At 35.4% G+C, this 19,746-nt stretch overlaps 1 protein-coding gene and 1 long non-coding RNA gene across 5 annotated transcripts in view; one reads left to right on the top strand and one right to left on the bottom strand.

The window, feature by feature from the left end:
* Positions 1-3,075, top strand: part of BCHE (butyrylcholinesterase) — a 68,765-nt gene extending 65,690 nt beyond the window's left edge. Inside the window, exon 4 of the mRNA XM_054482534.2 lies at positions 2,046-3,075. Within this exon, the coding sequence (XP_054338509.2) occupies positions 2,046-2,170 (125 nt within the window). The 3' untranslated portion in view covers positions 2,171-3,075. The remainder of the gene's footprint in view (positions 1-2,045) is intronic.
* Positions 1-19,746, bottom strand: part of LOC129033667 (uncharacterized) — a 37,419-nt gene that overhangs the window by 9,403 nt on the left and 8,270 nt on the right. For 2 of the 4 annotated variants that reach the window (XR_008501647.2, XR_008501649.2), the window contains one exon: positions 3,838-3,943. This is a non-coding gene — a long non-coding RNA (uncharacterized LOC129033667). Of the gene's footprint in view, positions 1-3,837; positions 3,966-19,746 lie in introns of all 4 variants that reach the window. The other 2 variants (XR_008501648.2, XR_008501650.2) reach the window with 2 other exon arrangements.

Here is a 19,746-nt window from a genome sequence, read left to right as displayed (position 1 = left end):
GTCTAAATTTTAAATTACCAAAAATTTATTTATCAAGAAAATTTTTTTCTGGACTTTAGAGTTTTTATTTTACATAAGTAATATTTAAAACAACATTTTGTTATTTTTTAAAAGACCATAAAAATGGATGATTTGATATGATATTTAACATCTTTCTTCCACATCTAATCTTTTTTGACCCTTTATAGAAGTTCTATTATTCACAAAAAAATTGTGATTATAGTGACAGTGAAACATTTTATGTAAACTTTCAAATATTTTTCCAATGTCCAAGCATTGTGAACATTTCAAACCTAAATATATCCTAAATTACAAGGGATATTGTAATGTCTATACAAATGTTTAAATATTTTTATTTTTGTACTAGCTTAAAAGTAGTCACTAAATTTTCTCCTCCAAAGTAACATCTTACAAAGTTTAATTAATTTCAAAGATTTCTAACTGAAAAGTATATATTAAAAGAGTTGCCAGTCCCTATTTTCAGTATACATGAAATTACTTAAAATTTTTTGTTGGTTTAATGACTGTAGCTTAGCATTCTAAAAGTTTAAAAAGTAAGAAAACCACAGTTATATATAATGCTTATTATGCCTTTATACCAGGAACAGAAATATATGTCTTAAAAAATTGTAATTTAATAGTTTTTACTGTTCACAATCTGTATTTTTTAACAATACACTTCCAAATAAATCAGAATCTCAAAGTTGTTGAAGTATATAGACCATTTGTGGTTCACTGCCTCACACTATTCCTGCCTACATGCTCCTTTCTCCTAACACATGCATATACTTTGCAAACTACTTGAAAGCAGGAATTATCTTAATCATCTTTCTATTTTACAACACAATTAATAAACTGCTTTCACGGTAAGTGGCTGAAACAATGACTTAACATTGTTTCCTATTAAAATGTATTGGCCAGGGATGGTGGCTCATGACTATTCCCAGCACTTTGGGAGGCCGAGGTGGGCGAATCACCTGAGGTCAGGAGGTCGGGACCAGCCTGGCCAACCAACATGGTGAAACCCCATCTCTATCAAAAATACAAAAATTAGCCAAACATGGTGGTGCACGCACCTGTAATCCCAGCTACTTGGGAGTCTGAGGAGGGAGAATCTCTTGAACCCAGGAGGCGGAGGTTGCAGTGAGCCAAGATGGTGCCATTGCACTCCAGCCTGGGTGGCAAGAGTGAACTCTGTCTCAAAAATAAATAAATAAATAAAATAAAACATTGTATTATAATAAGGGAAAAATCCATGTGGAATGATAATTACAAAGTTATCCTTATGCATTAATAAATACAGTATGCCCTTTGTATTTGCGGGTTACACATCCATGGATTTAACCAACCATGAGTCAAAACATTTGATAAATAAATGCATCTATACTAAACATATACAGACCTTTTTTTCTTATCATTATTCCCTAAACAATATAATATAATAAACATTTACACAGCGCTTTCATTATATTAGGTATGAATTATCTGGGGATATGCATGGCTTATGTGAAAATGTTATGTTATTTTACATTAGGGACTTGAGTATGAGAGGATTTTGGTATCCCTGAGAGGTCCTAGAACCAACTCCCCACAAATACTAAGGATGACTGTATTAATATATAATTTTCATCAGAAATAATTATCTGTTATATAACTATATATGTAAATGAGACCATTAAATGAAATTTGTGTTATTTTAAAGCAGGTCAAGAAAAAAACATAATATCCACATATCCTCCTGAAAACTAAAGAAAATATATGTAATGTAATTATACATAATACAATATATAAACTCATTTTCCATTTTATATGTTATATATTATATAAATTATATATGTATTATTTGCATTTTCACATAATCTGTAAAGATTTTATTAAAATCTCTTTTCAGGCAGAGAGAGCTAATAACAAATAATAAACAATAAATAAAGAAAATAATGCTGTACAGTGTAGTTAGAGAAAATGGCTTTTGTATTCGAAATTATTTTTCAGTTAATGAAACAGATAAAAATTTAGATTAATACAACTTATTCCATATTTTACAGGAAATATTGATGAAGCAGAATGGGAGTGGAAAGCAGGATTCCATCGCTGGAACAATTACATGATGGACTGGAAAAATCAATTTAACGATTACACTAGCAAGAAAGAAAGTTGTGTGGGTCGCTAATTAATAGATTTACCCTTTATAGAACGTATTTTCCTTTAGATCAAGGCAAAAATATCAGGGGCTTTTTTACACACCTACTAAGAAAGTTATTATGTAGCTGAAACAAAAATGCCAGAAGGATAATATTGATTCCTCACATCTTTAACTTAGTATTTTACCTAGCATTTTAAAACCCAAATGGCTAGAACGTGTTTAATTAAATTTCACAATATAAAGTTCTACAATTAATTATATGCATATTAAAACAATGGCCTGCTTCAATTTCTTTCTTTCCTTAATAAATTTTTCCCCCCAAAATTATCAGTTCTCTGCTTTTAGTCACGTGTATTTTCATTACCACTCGTAAAAAGGTATCTTTTTTAAATGAATTAAATTTTGAAGCACTGTACACCATAGTTTACAATATTATGTTTCCTAATTAAAATAAGAATTGAATGTCAATAGGAGATATTAAAATAAGCACAGAAAATCGTTGGTCTCTTTGTTTTTTATATAAAGGCAAGAAAGAATCTTAAAATGAGAGGCTCAGCCACTTTAAAACACCTTATAATAGAAACAGAATGCTGCTACCAAGAAACAAAATATAAAATAATGTAATTATTTATGTAATGCCTTCAAATTATATTCTTCATTTGACTCTTTCTCTGCCTCACCTCCTCTATCCTCAAATCGCCACAAACATGTACATATGTGAATTACCTTTCTGTAATTCAAACGTTTTTAAAAAGTGGATGCATAGAAGTCTAAAGTTAGGTTGTGTACCATCTGGGACAGGGCAACCCTTGCCTGGACCCAGAAATATTAACATATTAATAGGAAAATTGTTCAATTCCAGAAGAGAAATGGTTGTACTTTCTGTAGACAAACTGTCTTATTTTTGCAATTAAAAAAATTACAGAGCTGCATTTATTAGCATGCTTGGCAAGGGAGCACATGCCATTGAATAAATTCACTGAGTAGTTTACTAAAGGAGAGAAGTCAGAGTATTTTAAGTTCCAGAACAAAGGAGTGTATATTATTTATGCTAATTAAGCATTGAAAATTTGCCTTCAGGATAGGACAAATTGAATGTATAGGTCTGTATACTGATGGTTAAAGCATGTCCTATTGTTTCTTTGTTTTTTTGTTTTGTTCTGTTTTATTTTGTTTTTTTGAGACGAAGTCTCCCTCTGTCACCCAGGCTGGAGTGCAATGGCACAATCTCAGCTCACTGCAACTTCTCCTCCCAGGTTCAAGCAATTCTCCTGCCTCAGCCTCCCAAATAGCTGGGATTACAGGTGTGTGCCACCATGCCAGGCTAATTTTTGTATTTTTAGTAGAGACGGTGTTTCACCATGTTGGCCATGCTGGTCTTGAACTCCTGACCTCAAGTTATCCACCTGCCTTGACCTCCCAAAGTGCTGGGATTACAGGCATGAGCCACTGCGCCTGGCCGCACGCCCCATTGTTTATTGGTCAAAAAGTGTCTATAGTTAGATACAGTATGGGTCTGCCGTCTTCACTCAGCCACTCAAAGTTCATAGTACCCTAGATACAGTTATAATAAGAGCCAAGTCAGTGTTTATATTACTTATGAGTTGTTGTAAATAAAGATATTTGCTTTATAGCTTCTCCCTCATTCTGAGAAAAAACAACCACACACAGGATAGATGGGTTATTAGACTCACCATCTTTGTTTCAGGTGTCATTCTTTCCGGATTCCACTGTGTTTTTCTCAATCACTTAAGTCTCCTTTTGATGTAGAATACTCTGATATATAAAACAGGATGACACCTGTTCAACACCATTAAAGACCCTTTAAAAATATACTTGTTAAGATTAATCATTAGGAAAACAACAAATGTTCACAGAACATCTTTAAACTGCTTGATATAACAAGTCCTAGTCATATAAAAAGATCCCATGAACTGCTTTGTCCCATATTGGACAACCAATTGGTGTGCTCTTGAATTATATCTAGACATTCCTTGACTTATTGTAAAGCATTTAGCCAAATGCAACAAGAAGTGTTAGCCAGCACATAAACCTCTCCATGTTTGTTCTATAAAAAGCTAACATGAATCTACTTTTCCCAGCACTGTTGCAGAAATGTAGGTTAAGGTTATAACAACAACAACAACAACAACAAACCCACAAAAAAAGTTGCTTAACAGAATCTATGTGAATTTGTTTACTGATATCACCACTTAAAGGTCAGTTTAGAGGGAGGAATATAATTCAGGGACTCCCAAGTGATGGTAGAAACATGGAAGTCAGTAACTTCGGCTTCTCCTTGGTACTTCAGTGGGCACATAGATGACAAAAAGTTTGGTGAATTTAAACATTAACAGTGTATAAGTATTAAAACACCAAATGGAATAAAACCCTTCCCACAGGGCAGACTGTGGTGAGATGTTATCTTAGCATAAATACACAAAGCCACAGGAGCTATTACCTAATTTTGATAAACCTTTTAGGTATATTTCTCCAAAGTGTGAGAGAAAATTAGCTCTAAGTTTAGAAAAGAACAAATGTAGTAAGTCCAACCAGTATCAGGGCATTTAGCCCAATCGGTTTTTTAAGTATTGGAAAGTAATTATTCTTTATCATTTGGTATTTATGTAGTATTGTAAGATTAACATGACAAGTCACATTCCTTAAAAAAATTACAGCTAGTTGTGTTTTTCCAGAAATTGGCTACTGATTATTATTAGCATGAAGAGCATATTAGTCCATTCTTGCACTACTATAAAGAAATATGTACGACTGGGTAATTTATAAAGAAAAGAGGTTTAATTGGCTCACAGTTCCACAAGCTGTACAGGAAGAATGATGGCTTCTGGAAAGGAGGCAGAAAATTTTCAATCATGGTGGAAAGTAAAGGGGAAGCAGGCACGTCTTACATGGATGGAGCAGGAGGAAGAGAGAACAAGGGGCAAGTGCCACACATTTTTAAATAACTAGATTTTGTGTGAAATCACTCACTATACAGCAGCAAGGGGGATGTTACTAAATCATTTACAAGAACTCCACTCCCACGATCCAGTCACCTCCCACCAGGCCTCACTCCCAACACTGGGGATTACAATTTCACATGAGATTTGGGTGGGCACACAGATCCAAACAATATTGAAGAGAATAATTTTTAAAGTTAAGGTAATTAATTTCTGGCCAATCCAAAACTAAATTTCATAGATAAATTTTAACATAATTTTAATTATGATATTTATGAATAATATTCTAATAAACAGAACTTTCCTGACATTGCTGAAGAGGGGTGAAAAACTCAATACTTAGTACGATTTCTTGTTGTAGCTGTAGTCATACTGGATTCAATATTCTCTATAATGTAAACAGTTTGTTTTAAAATGAGACGATCAAGATAAAAATAGGGTTTATTTTTTGACTAAATATACTTAATGTAAATGTAAATCAGAAGCACTATTTATCAACACTATCTTGGTGATACCTTCAGACTGTAAAAGAATAAAGCTGGGACACCAGTTTTATAAATGTATACACGCATATATACATGTATACTTACATAAATTTATACATACAGGAGCCTGTTGATGTCCAACATGTGATTACAGTGATGAAAATTGCATTTTATTTTTAAGGAGCCATTCAATAAATGTCTCCACAAGAAGGAAAAAAGAAGGATATTTTGAATCCTAGAAAAGGACAGTCTGTGGTGATCATATGGAGGTCATCTAATTAAGCATTAAAAAGTAATGTAAAATAATATAAAATATTTATATACATATATAATTTTAAAATTAAAATATATAATATAACATATATTAGGGCCAGTTGTCATTTTTGTCATTTTCAACTGCAGCTGTAACTGGAAAACATTTCTTTTTACAAATTAATTGAATAAAAAATTGTATTACATTGTCAGTAATTGAGTAAAAAATATTATCAACAAAAATAGGAAGGCATTACTGTTTTACTGGAGGAAGAAATAATAAAAATATCTATATAGCCACACTGAAATTTAATAGTATATCCAAAAGTAAACAGTATCTATAATTCAGAGTTTTTTGAAAAGTGAGAGAGTGAGTGAGAAATTTTCCTCTACAGTTAGCCATTAGCCCCAGATTCAATGAGGTTAACTTATCTTGACCTGTCTTTCATCTGGTTAAAAATCACCCCATTAGAGTTTGCAGTAGAAAGAGGAGGCAGAGCAAGACGGCAGAACAGAAGCTACTACAGGATCATCCCCCGCCCCCACAAAAACACCAATTTAACAACTGTCTACACAACAAAAGCACCTTCACGAGAACCAAAAATGAGGTGAGTTCTCACAGTACCTGGCTTTAGTTTTGTTTAACTAATAAAGACTCTGAAGAGGTAGAAAAAACAGTCTTGAATCGAGACACCACTCCTCCCCCACTCCTTAGCAGCTGTGATGTGGTGTGGGGAACATTTCTGTGCACTGGAGTAGGGAGAGTGTAGCAATTGTGAGGCATTGAACTCAGTGCTGTTCTGTTATAGCAGAAAGGAAAAGCAGTTAAAACCTATCTGATGCCTGTCCACAGAGGGAGCAAACAAGCCCTAGCCAGAGGAGACTTGCTGATTCCAATAGTCAGAATTTGAGTTCCTGCAAGCCTCACCATCACAAGCTAAAGAGCTCTCGTGCCTCAAATAAACTTGAAAGGCAGTTTAGGCCACAAGAACTGCAACTCCTAGGAAAGTTCTAGTACTGAACTGGGTCAAGAGACAGTGAACTTGGTTGCTTGGGGGTTGAGAGGGCAGCTAAAGGAGAGCTAGCGAGCTAGCATCACCTCTCCCCTAACCTCAGGCTGCACAGTTTATAGCTCCAAAAGATATCCTTTCCTTCTGCTTCAGGAGAGGAGAGGCAAGAACAGGGAGGACTTTGTCTTTCATCTTGAATACCAGCTCAGTCACAGCAGGATAGGGCGTAGGTCAGAGTCATAAGGCTGCCTTTCCAGGGCCTATCTTCTGGACAACAGTTTCAGACACACCCTGGGCCAGAAGAGAACCCGCTGACTTGAAGGGAAGGACCAAGTCCTGGTGGCATACATCACCTGATAACTGAAAAGTCCTTGGGCACTGAATAACCAGGAGCAATACTCAGGTACTATGTCGAGGGCCTTGGGTGAGACTCTGAGACTTGCTGGCTTCAAATGAGACTCAGCACATTCCCAGTTGTGGTGGCTATGGAGAGAGCCTACTTATGTTTGAGAAAAGCACAGGGAAAAGTAAAGGAGATTTTTGTCTTGCACCTTAGGTACCAGCTCAGCCACCGGGGACTAAAGCACCAAGAAGGCTCTTGGAATACCTGATTCTAAGCCTTGGCTCTCAGGTGGTGATGCTGGACCTGCCCTCTGTTAGAGGGGAGCCTACTGCCCTAAAAAGTGAATGCTAGATGAGGCGGAACTCAGCACAAGCTGACTGAAGAACCCTTTGGGCCTTAAAGGAACATCAGCAATAGTCCCCATAGTCCTATGGTGGCGATGGCCACAGGTTCAGGCTCCTCTGCATCGTAAATTGAAGGAAGAAGTGAAAATAAACTCTCTCTTGTGGTTTGAGTGCAAGCTCATCCACAATACAATAGAACAAGTGGTCAAATTCTAAGGTTTTTGACTCTAGTCCTTGTCTCCTGCACAACACCTGTGGACTTGCCCAGGGCCCAGGAAAGCTTGCCACTCTAAAAGGAAAAACACAGACCTGAATAGTTCTTGTGGAGGCCCAGGGCCTTGAGTGAACATAGGCAGTTGCCAGGGAGTGATTACAGCCGGCCTTGGGTAAGATCCAGTACTGTGCTGGATTCAGGTTTGACCCAGTGCTGTCATAGTGGTGGTGGCCACAGGGGTGTGTCACTCCACCCCTAGCATCAGGGGGCTCAGAACACGAGAGGAAAAATTCTGTTTGTTTTGGAGAAAGTAAGGAAAGAGAATGTGACGCTCTTCCTGGTAATCCAGATAATCCTCCAGGATCTTGTCCAAGACCATTAATGTGGTATGCTATGGGTCTATAAGAACCACAATGTTGCTGAGCTTGCGGTGCACTCTAAAGCAAATACAGCTTAGATCACAATACCTAAGTCATTTCAAATATCTGGAAAGCCTTCTTATGACAAACAGGTACAAATAAGCCTAGACTGCAAAGATTACAATAAATATTCAAGTCTTCAGTGCAGACACAATTGAACATCTCAAGTATCAAAATAATCCAGGACAACATAACATCACCAAATGAATTAAATGAGGCAGCAGGAACTACTCCCAAAGAAACAGAGATATGTGACATTTCAGACAGAATTCAAAATAGCTTTGTTGAAGAAACTCAAAGAAATTCAAGATAATACAGAGAAGGAACTCAGAATTCTATCAGATAAATTTAACAAGGACTGAAATGATTAAAAAGAACCAAGCAGAAATTCTGGAGCTAAAAAATGCAGGTGGCATATTGAAAATGCATCAGAGTTGGCTGAGCACGGTGGCTCATGCCTGTAATCCCAGTACTTTGGGAAGCCGAGGCGGGTGGATCATGAGTTCAGGAGTTCAAGACCAGCCTGGCCAAGGTAGTGAAACCTCATCTCTACTAAAAATACAAAAATTAGCTGGGCACGGTGGCAGGCACCTGTAATCCCAGCTACTGAGGAGGCTGAGGCAGGAGAATCACTTGAACCCGGGCGGCACAGGTTGCAATGAGCTGAGATCATGCCACTGCATTCCAGCCTAGGCAACAGAGTGAGACTCTGTCCAAAAGAAAAGAAAATGCATCAGAGTCTTTGAATAGCAGAACAAGAAATTAGTGAGCTTAAAGACAGATTATTTAAAAATACACAGTCAGAGGAAACAAAAGGAAAGAGAAGAAAGCAATAAACCATGCCTACAGAACCTAGAAAATAGCCTCAAAGGGGCAAATCTAAGACTTATTGTCCTTAAAGAGAAACTAAAGACAGAGATAGAAGCAGAAAGTTTATTCAAAGGGATAATAACAGAGAACTCCCCAAACCTAGAAAAAGATAGCAAAATCCAAGTACAAGAAGACTTTAGAACACCAAGCAGATTTAACCCAAAGAAGTCTACCTCAAGGCATTTAATAATCAAACTTCCGAAGGCCAAGGATAAAGAAAGGATAAAAAAGCAGCAAAAAAAAAAAAAAAAAACCACAAAAAAACCTTATATTGGAGCTCCAATACATCTGGCAGCAGACTTTTCAGTAGATACCTTACAGACCAGGAGAGAGTGGCATGACATAAAGTGCTGAAGGTAAAAAAAAAAAGAAGTTTTAGCCTAGAATAGTATATCCGACAAAAATATCCTTCAAACGTGAAGGAGAAATAGACTTCCTCAAACAACAACAACAAAAAGCCAAGGGATTTCACCAACAGCAGACCTGTCCTATAAGAAATGGTAAAGGGAGTACTTCAACCAGAAAGTAAAAGACTTTAATGAACAATAAGTAATCACCTGGGGGTACAAAACTTACTGGTAATAGTGAGTACACAGAAAAACACAAAATACTATAACAATGTAACTGTTGTGTGTAAACTATTCTTATTCTAAGTAGAAAGTCTAAACAATGATCCAATAAAAATAACTACAAAACTTCTCAAACATAGAGCAATAAGATATAAATAGAAACAACAAAAAGTTACAAAGTGTGGGAACAAAATTAAGGCATAGAGCTTTCATTAGTTTGCTTTTTACTTGTTTGTTTATGCATACAGTGTTAAATTGTTATCAGCTTAAAATAGTGGATTATAAAATAGTATTCACAATCCTTATGGTAAACTCAAACCAGAAAACATACAATGGACTCATAAAAAATAAAAAGCAAGAAACTAAATCATATTACCACAGAAAATCACCTTCACAAAAAGGAAGACTGGAGAAAAAGAAAGAAAAAGGAGAAGACCACAAGAAAAAAAATAAAGTAACAAGAATAAATTTTTACTTATCTTTAATAACATTGAATGCAAATGGATTAAACTCGCCATTCAAGAGATATAGACTAGCTGGATGGATTAAAGAAAACAAGACTCGTTGAGCTGCTGCCTACAAGAAACACATTTTACTTAAAAGACAAAAATAAATGGAAAATAAATGATTGGAATAACATATTTCATGCCAGCGGAAACCAAAAGAGAGCATGAGTCACTACACTTATATCAGATAAAATAGATTTGAAGAGCAAAATATAAGAAAAGACAAAGTCGATATATAATTATAAAGGGTCAATTCAGCAAGAGGATATAACAAATGCAACTTTCTATGCACTCAACATAGGAGCACCCTGATATATAAAGCAAATATGATTAGAGCTAAAGAGAGAGATAGACCCACATACAATAATGGTTGAAGACTTCAACACCCTACCTTCAGTATTGAACAGATCTTTCAGACAGAAAATCAACAAAGAAACATTGGGCTTAATGTGCACTATAGGCCAAATGGACATAATACACATTTACGGAACATTTCATCCAAGAGCTGCAGAATACACATTCTTTTCCTCAGCACATGGATTATTCCCAATGAAAGATCTTAAGTTATGTCATAAAACAAGTCTTAAAACATTCAACAAATTGAAGTAATATCAAGCATCTTTGACCACAATGAAATAAAACTAGAAATCATTAACAAGAGGAGTTTTGGAAACTATAAATACATGGAAATTAAATAATGTGCTCCTCAATGATCAGTGGATCAATGAAGAAATTAAAAAGAAAATTGAAAAATTTGATAATGGAAACATGACATATCAAAATCTATGGGATGCAGTGAAAGCAGTACTAAGAGGAAAGTTTGTAGCTATAAGTGCCTACATCAAAAAGAAAAGCTTCAAATAAACAACTTAACAATGCATCTTAAAGAACTAGAAAAGCAAGAGCAACCAAACCCCAAATTAGTACGAGAAAATAAATCATAAAGATCAGAGCAGAAATGAATAAAATTGAAATGAAAACAATACAAAAGACCACTGAAACAAAAAGTTGATTTTTTTGAAAATTATGAACAAAATTGACATAACTATAGCCAGACTAAGTTAGAAAAAAAGAGGGAAGATACAAATAAATAAAATCTGAGATGAAAAATGAGATATTAAAACTGATACTGAAGAATTTCAAAGGATCATTAGTGGCTACTATGAGCAATTATACACCAATAAATTGGAAAATTTAGATGAAATAGACAAATCCCTAGGCACATATTACTTACCAAGATTGAACTGTGAAGTAATCCAAAACCTGACCAATAAAAAGTAATGGGGTTGAAGCCACAATAAAAACTATCCCAAGAAAGAAAAGCCCAGGAACTGACAGCTTCACTGCTGAATTCTACCAAACATTTAAATGAGAAATAATAGCAATCTTATGCAAACCATTCTAAAAAAAAAAAAAAAAAAGAAGGTAGAATACTTCAATCTTATTCAACAAGGCCAGTAATACCCCGATACCAAAACCAGACAAAACAATAAACAAACAAAAAAAAAAGAAAGAAAGAAAAAGAAAGAAGAAAGAAAGAAAGGAAGAGAAAGGAAGGAAGGAAGGAAGGAAAGAAGGAAGAAAGAAAGAAAAGAAAGAAAGAAAGACTGACTTCAGGCCAATATCTCTGATGAATATTGATGCAAAAATCCTCAATAAAATACTAGCAAACCAAAACCAACAATACATTAAATAAACTACTTATAATTCCCAAGTGGGATTTATTCCTGAGATGCAAGGATGGTTTAACATACAAAAATAAATAAGTGTGATACATCATATGAATAGAATAAAATACAAAATCAATATCATTATTTGAATTGATACTGAAAAACCATTTGATAAAGTTTAGCATCCCTTCATGATAAAAACCCTCAAAAATAGGGTTTAGGAAGAACACACCTGAATTACATAAAATTGCAAAACACAAAATTTTCATACAAAAATCAGTAGCATTTCTATATGCCAACAGTGAACGATCTGAAAAAAAATCAAAAAGTAATCACATTTTCAATAGCCACAAATAATATTAAATACCTAGGAAGTAACATAACCAAATAAGTGAAAGATATCAATAACAAAAACTATAAAACACTGATGAAATAAAGGAGATACTAAAAATGGAAAAATATTCCATGTTCATGGATTAGAAGCATCAGTATTCTTAAAATGTCCATAATATCCAAAGCAATCTACAGATTCAATGCAATCCTTATCAAAATAGCAATGACATTCTTCACAGAAATAGAATAAAGAACCCCCAAATTTTGTGGAGCCACAAAACATCCAGAATAACAAAAACTATCCTAACAAAAAAGTTCAAAACTGGAGGAATCATATTACCTGACTTCCCAAAGCAAACTACAGTGCTTTAGTAACCAAAATAGCAAGGTACTGGCATAAAAACTAATGGAACAAAACAGAGAACCCAGAAACAAATCCACAGGCCTAAAGTGAACTCATTTTCAACCAAGATGTCAATAACATCCACTGGGAAAAAGACAGTCTCTTCAAGAAATAGTGTTGGGAAAACTGGATACTCATATGCAGAATAATAAAACTGGACTCCTATGTCCAACAATATACAAAAATCATATCAAAATCTAAAGACTTAAATCTAAGCAAGACCTCAACCTATGAACCTACTACAAGAAAACATTGGAGAAATGCTCCAGGACATTGGTCCTGGCAAAAATTTCTTGAGGAATACTCCACAAGCACAGGCAACCAAAACAAAAATAGAAAAATGGGATAACATCAGGTTAAAAAGCTTATTCACAGCAAAAGAAACAATTTACCAAGTGAAGAGACAACCCACAGAATGGGAGAAAACATTTGCAAGTTACCCATATGACAAGGGATTAATAATAAGAATATATAAGGAGCACAAACAATTATATAGGAAAAAATCTAATAATCCAATCAAAAAATTGGCAAAAGATTTGAATTGACATTTCTCAAAAGAAGTCATACAAATATCAAGGAGCATATAAGAAGGTGCTTAACACCATTGATCATCAGAGAAATGCAAATCAAAATTACAATGAGATATCATCTCGCCCCAGTTAAAATGGCTTATATCCAAAAGAGAGGCAATAATAAATGTTGGCAAGGATGTGGAGAAAAGGGAACCCTCATACACTGTTGGTGGGAATTTAAATTAGTACAACCACTATGGAGAACATTTTGGAGGTTTCTCAAAAAACTAAAGAATTACCACATGATCCAGCAATCTCACTGCTGAGCATTTACCCATAAGAAAAGAAATTAGTATATCAAAAACATATCTGCATTTCTATATTTGTTGCAGCACTGTTCACAATAGTCAGGATTTGGAAGCAACCTAACCGTAAGCGATAGATGAATAGATGAAGAAAATGTGGTACATACAGACAAGAAAATACTATTTAGCCATAAAAAGAATGAGACCCTGGCATTTATAAGAACATGGATGGAATTGGAGAGGTAAACATTACATGTTCCCACTTATTTGTAGAATCTTAAGATAACACAATTGAACTTGTGGAGGGAGAGAGAAGGATGGTTACCAGAGGCTGGGAAGGTAGTGGGGCTTGTGTTGGGGGGGATGTGTGGATGATTAATGGGTACCAAAAAATAGTCAGAATGAACAATACCTACTATTTGATAGCACAACAGGTTGACTGTAGTCAATAATAATTTAATTATACATTTTAAATATCTGAAAGACTATAATTGGATTATTTGTAACACAAAGGATAAGTGCTTGAGGGAATGAATACCTTATTCTCCACAATATGATTATAATGTATTGCATGCTTATATCAAAACATCTCATATACCCTATAAATGTATATCTACTATGTATCCACAAAAATTCAAAATAAAAAATTTAAATTAAAAAATAAAATAGAGTTACCAATAAGTGAGATAATAAGTCAACAAAAGTGGCATAATGTTTTAGAGCTGAATCCTAATACAAATAGATACACATATGAAACAGGATATTTCCCTGGCCCCTTCATGGTCAGGAACTGGGGTGCATGGGCATCAGCAGGGGTGAACACCACTCACTCACTTCTCCACCCATTACAGGATGGGGAGTGCAGGTGAGCAGGTGCAGGAGCCAAGGCTAGAGTTTTGGGAATCAGTAATAGCAAAATCCATACTAGCCCCACAAAAGTATCTAGGAGAGGGTGCCCATGACCCCTGAAGCCCCTAAGGAAGTGTTACTGTGCCCTTTTAGCTTTGCCATCTGCAGATGGCTTAACAGCTCAGTGGAGAGTCAGTGTGACAGCATTTTGCACCCGTACTTATGGCACCTGAGTTCTTGTTCAGAGTGCAGGAGAAATGAGGTTGCATGAACGAGTTGAAAATGGTTAATGCAAGGGGTTTTATTGCCAATGAAAGCAGCTCTCAGTTGGAAGGGAGCTAAAAAGGGGACAGGGCGGGAAGGTGTCACTGCCCTGAAGTCCTCTCTGAAGCTACACCTTCAAGCTGACCCTCTGAAGTCAAGCCACTTCTTTCCAACATCCAGCCATAGTCTCAAATGTCCAGCTACTTCGCCTTTCTCTGCCATCTGAGTCTAGGGTTTTTATGGGCACCAGATGGGGGTGGGACCAGGCCATAAATGGTTTTGGAAAAGGCAGCATTCAAGCAGGAAGACGGGGATATAAGTTCTCACTTTAGGTCATGGTGTCAGGCTTTTCGGCTTGAGGATGCGGCCCTTGCTTGGGGCCCACACTCTTCTGGCAAGAATTTCTCTGCCTCATGTCCCTATCACATACAGCACAAAAGAAACTCATATATCTCACCAAAAGAATGCTTATTTCTCTTTCATAAATTACCCAATTTCTTAGTTTAATACTTTACTGTTACTCTAAAGGCAAAAAACCCCAACTTTTAAAAGCAGTTAGCTTTCACTGCCTTGATAGTATGAGATTCATCTCTGGATATCTAGTTGATACTAAGTGCTTGCACAATGTTTCCATAAGTGTGTTTGGTGCTTATTAAGTGGACGAATGGAATAATATATGAAAGAGTTTCATTCTACTATGTGGGAAGAAAATTTCATTGTGAATCTTTGGGAAGCCAGGAGCACATATGAGGAACCAAGGAAGAGGAGGAAAGCAAGGAGAAGGTGGAGGAAGAGGAAGAGGAGAAGATGGAAGAGAATGAGGAGTAGTGGGTAGTGAAAAGGAGAAGAGACATCACTGCAGCCACTTGTAACTGAGTTTCTCCAAATGAGCTGTCTAGGCATTTGAGAGTTTCAGCATGGAAGAGGTAATAGATAGGGAAATGGAGATACATACAATGAGTAATTTTATGTAGATTTATGGGGCATTTAACTCAGTGATTCCTAACTTTCAACCTTAACTATACTTTAGAATCCCTGGAGATAAATGTGGCCTGCTGCACACTCAGCCAAGTAAATTAGAATGTCTGGGAAGAGAGCCTAGATATCAGTATTTTTTTAAAGTTTCCCAGGTGACTCTGTTTCATTTTTCTGTGACAGCACTATTTTATTACAACAGGTTTAAGGGCAAGGCTTTCTCCAGAGAGGCAAGTATAGGTCCTAGATCAGTAGTTTCGAAAATGTGTTACATATTAGAATCAGCTGGGAAGTTATTAAAAATTCCAATATTCATGCCACACCTTATCCTAATTAAATCACAATGTGAGAGTGGGAGTCAGGCATCAGTATTTTTTAATGATCACTAGTTGGTCCCAATATGCAAGGAAGTTTGGGAACCAATGACCCATTCTAGATAGTTAATTTAAAGAACTGGGGGAATATCCATATTGCTAGAGTACTCACAAGCACATAGATATAAAACCTGCAATTTTATGCTAGAAAGAAATGAACTTGTTAGTGAACTAATTGTTTCTCTCTGAACAAAGAAATGTATAGGGTTTACTGATTATTTAGAATACATTTGTAGTGTAGCCTTTTTTTCATGACTTATTCACTAAAAAGTTATATTTTTAGATGGGCCCAGTGATTCACACCTGTAATCCCAGCACTTTTGGAGGCTGAGGCAGGTGGATCACTTGAGGCCAGGAGTTTGAGATCAGCCTGGCCAAAATGGCAAAGCCCTGTCTCTACCAAAAAATACAAAAATTAGCCAGGCATGGTGGTGCATGCCTGTAATTTCTGCTACTAGGGTGGTGAGGCAGGAGAATCACTTGAACCTGGGAGGTGGAGGTTGCAGTGATCCAATTGCAGCAAAAGATTTTTAAAAACATAAAAGAATGTTACTAATATATCTCAACCAATTTATGTATGAAATACAAATTCAAAATTATTAGCCTTGACCAAGATAGCCTTAACTTTCTTCAGCATGACTAAAGTTTAGTCAGGTTTTGTTTTTTTTTTTCCCCTGGCCGTAGGCCTTGACTTCTCTTTTCTTAAAGCAGTTAGTTGCTGTAGAAAACTTGCAATTTTTTTGTATCTGCCCCTTTGAAACATAAAGAAATCTTCTTCCAGCCTCTTACCAATTTTATAATCCAGGATATTATGGTTTTCTCAAGGACTGGGGAAATAATCACTTTAATATGTTAACATCAAGAGATAGTGTTTCCATTCTCCCAATGTAAGTATGAAGGCAAAAACCTAACTTCAATGGGCACCAATTTCCAAACACAGAAGGCCCAATCACTGTGAAAAACATTCGCAAACTCAGGAATTACTCAATGTGCTCTGCACATCTCACTGATTAACCCTCTTCTAATGCCCTCTAGTACTTTCCCACTAGCTCACCTCAGCACTTAAAAACCATGTTTTTTTGTTTCAATAAAATTGAGTTAAGTCTTTCTCCCCTATTGAAATAGTCTTAAATAAAGTCTTCCTTGTCTGTTTAACTTTATCTGGTGCATTTTTTACTTTGACAGTAACCAAAATCCAACACTTCTTAAAGTGCCTAGGGTACATTCTAAATTTTACCGATTTTCTATTACCATATCAGGAGAACAAAAATATGTGCCTACAGCAGAATTCCTTTAGAAATAGTGATTCCCTTGACAATCTAATGAAGTGAGTAGCAGAGCCTGAATTTATAAGAAGTCTTGAATACCTACTTTTTGTGTAATCTTTTGCTAATATCTTTTAGACCCCAGGCAGATAGTAATTTGCATACCTGTGTTAATCTCAAGTTGTTGGCATTTGCATTTTTAGTGTTTATTAATGTTGTCAGAGTTTTATTTCCTTCTTCTTCCCTTCTATATCAAATTTAAGTTTTCATGGTTATGCTGTTTTCCTTACAGAATGACTCTGAACAAATTAATTACTTTATTTCATATAAAGGGTTTCTTTTCTTTCTTTTTCCATTAATGCAAAGGAATAACTACAGAGCTTGAGTCATAGTATAAAAGTCACTGGTGATTTAAAGGATTACACTTACATCTGTAATGCAAATTTTCATTATATCTTAGGCCTTTGGGAACAGGCCCTGGAAAATAACATTCTGCCAGAAAAAGAGTTATCAGGAAGCTAAAATAACATGTTTTTGAGATACTGACTTGCAAAGACCCCCTTCAAAGGCACTGTGTATAATTATATATTTGTAAATTTATATTATTTTTCTTAAAGTGGTTCCCTAAAGAGTCTGAGTTTCAGGATGTGTAAAACTTGGTTTTTCTCTTGTTTTTCAACACATCAATAGGAATTTGTCTTTAGTTTATAGTCTCAGATACAAAGCAACATTTCTAGTCCTAGAGGGTGCTTCCTCTCCCGTTGCTCTTAAAGACATCTCTCCCTGGTTTTCTTTTGTTGAAATGTGCTATCTTTGTTTTACAACATTGTAATATGATAATTTTGAAGTTACTATCTTTGTGCAAGGTAATAAGTGAATGAAAATCTCAAATGCTAACATCTGCTGTGGCATTTCAATATTAAACTAAATGTGCGCATAATATTCTCTTTAGTAAGTGAATTAACATTTTCACATAACCGTGAAAGATAAAATTTTAATAATCTCCCTTGGAGTTGTCTCTTTGAAGTCACGTGCAAAATATTAAATGAGAATTCTAACAGAACACTATTCCTTCTCTCTTTTCAGATTTTGTAAGCTCTCAAAGATAGGAAGTTAGTACCACGCCCTTCCTCGCAGTTCATAGTATAACAGCCAGCTAGAGAGGTAGCCATTTAATTATAGTGTAATGAAGGTGACCAAGGAAAGCCTCAAATTCCAAATAATTTAAGGTTCTTGATTAGCAGTTTGCACCGGTATATAAAATTCTACCGTTTTGCATGCATTCTTCATTGCCTGAAAAACATTCTAACTTTTCTAACTTTGTCTACTACCTTTTATAACTGTTTATTCAACCTCTTTTTTAACCGCCACTATCCCTTGAAAGGAGAAAAACTCAAACTATTATATGCTAAACTCCTAATGAAAAGTATTTGATGGATCATATCACTATTATCACTGCAATGCATAAGGTGTCAATTTCAGTAAAATAAGTCTAGCTTGGATCCCATCTAAAGATATTCAATGGTGGAATCTTTTGAGACATTTTTCCATTTAGGGTGCTCCTACTGAACAGATTTTAAAAGAAGCCTTACAGAAGGACTCCTTGGTACCATATAAGAGGACAGGTATCCTAGGTCCTCTATCTTCAAAACAATTTGATGGTTGTATATTCATGTTCCAATTAATTATCCTCTATTTTTCTTTTTCATTAGTCTGTAGAAAATGTTACTAAGATATGTCCTTATTTTAAAAATATGTGTTCATTAAAAAAATCTTAGAAATATGAAAAAATGGAATTATACTGATTAGAGATAACCTCTATTTTTATGACATATTCCCACAGGCATGTATTAATGAATGTTTATATTTTGTAAAACTGCATACATATATATTATATATACATATCAAAATATTTCTCTGGATATACTGGGATATATATATATATTTTTTTATTTACAATTTAGCAGCTATTATTATTATTGTCCATGTACAGTTTTAGGCACTTGTGATATGACAGTGTTCAAAGTAGAAAAATCTTCTCTCATGGAATTCACATTCTACTGGTATAGGATACACAATGAAACAATAAACAAGAAACAGTAAAATTGCATAATGTGAGGGCCATGAATAAAATATAGCAGAGTAAGAAAATAGAGATGTACAATCGGGCAAAGTCTGTTTGATAACAGATGATATGTCAGCCAAACCTGAAGGAAATGAGGCAGCAAACCATGCAAAAATCTTGGGGAACATCAGTTCCAAGAGAAGAAATGAATGAGAAGGCTCTAGGGAGGCTTCTCCTCATATATTGTGTTTAGAAAATTGCAAGGAGGCATACTGCTGGAGATAACAAGGGAGGCTAGTAGGAGATGAGGATAAGAAGTGGAGAGGGGGCAGTTAGGAAGCCATTACAGGGCTTTGAGCAGATGAGCAACAGGATCAGAATTAGATGTGACTTCAGAAGGGTCACTCTGGCTCCTTGGAGACTAGCAGGGTAAGTGTGTGATTGGAGGAAGTTATTTAACTATTCTAGACAAGAGAGGATGGTGTGGCCTAACCAAGGTCATAGCTTTGAGAAATGGCAGGTATTATATTTACATTTCTAAGCAACAGCTAATACGATTTGCCAAAAGACAAAGGAATAGACAGCTAATAAGATTTTCTGCCTAAATAACTTGTTG

This window comes from Pongo pygmaeus, chromosome 2 (genome assembly GCF_028885625.2).
Source record: "Pongo pygmaeus isolate AG05252 chromosome 2, NHGRI_mPonPyg2-v2.0_pri, whole genome shotgun sequence".
Lineage (NCBI taxonomy): Eukaryota > Metazoa > Chordata > Mammalia > Primates > Hominidae > Pongo > Pongo pygmaeus.
The sequence above is the reverse complement of the archived record's forward strand: the minus strand, read 5'-3'. Positions and strand labels throughout refer to the sequence as shown.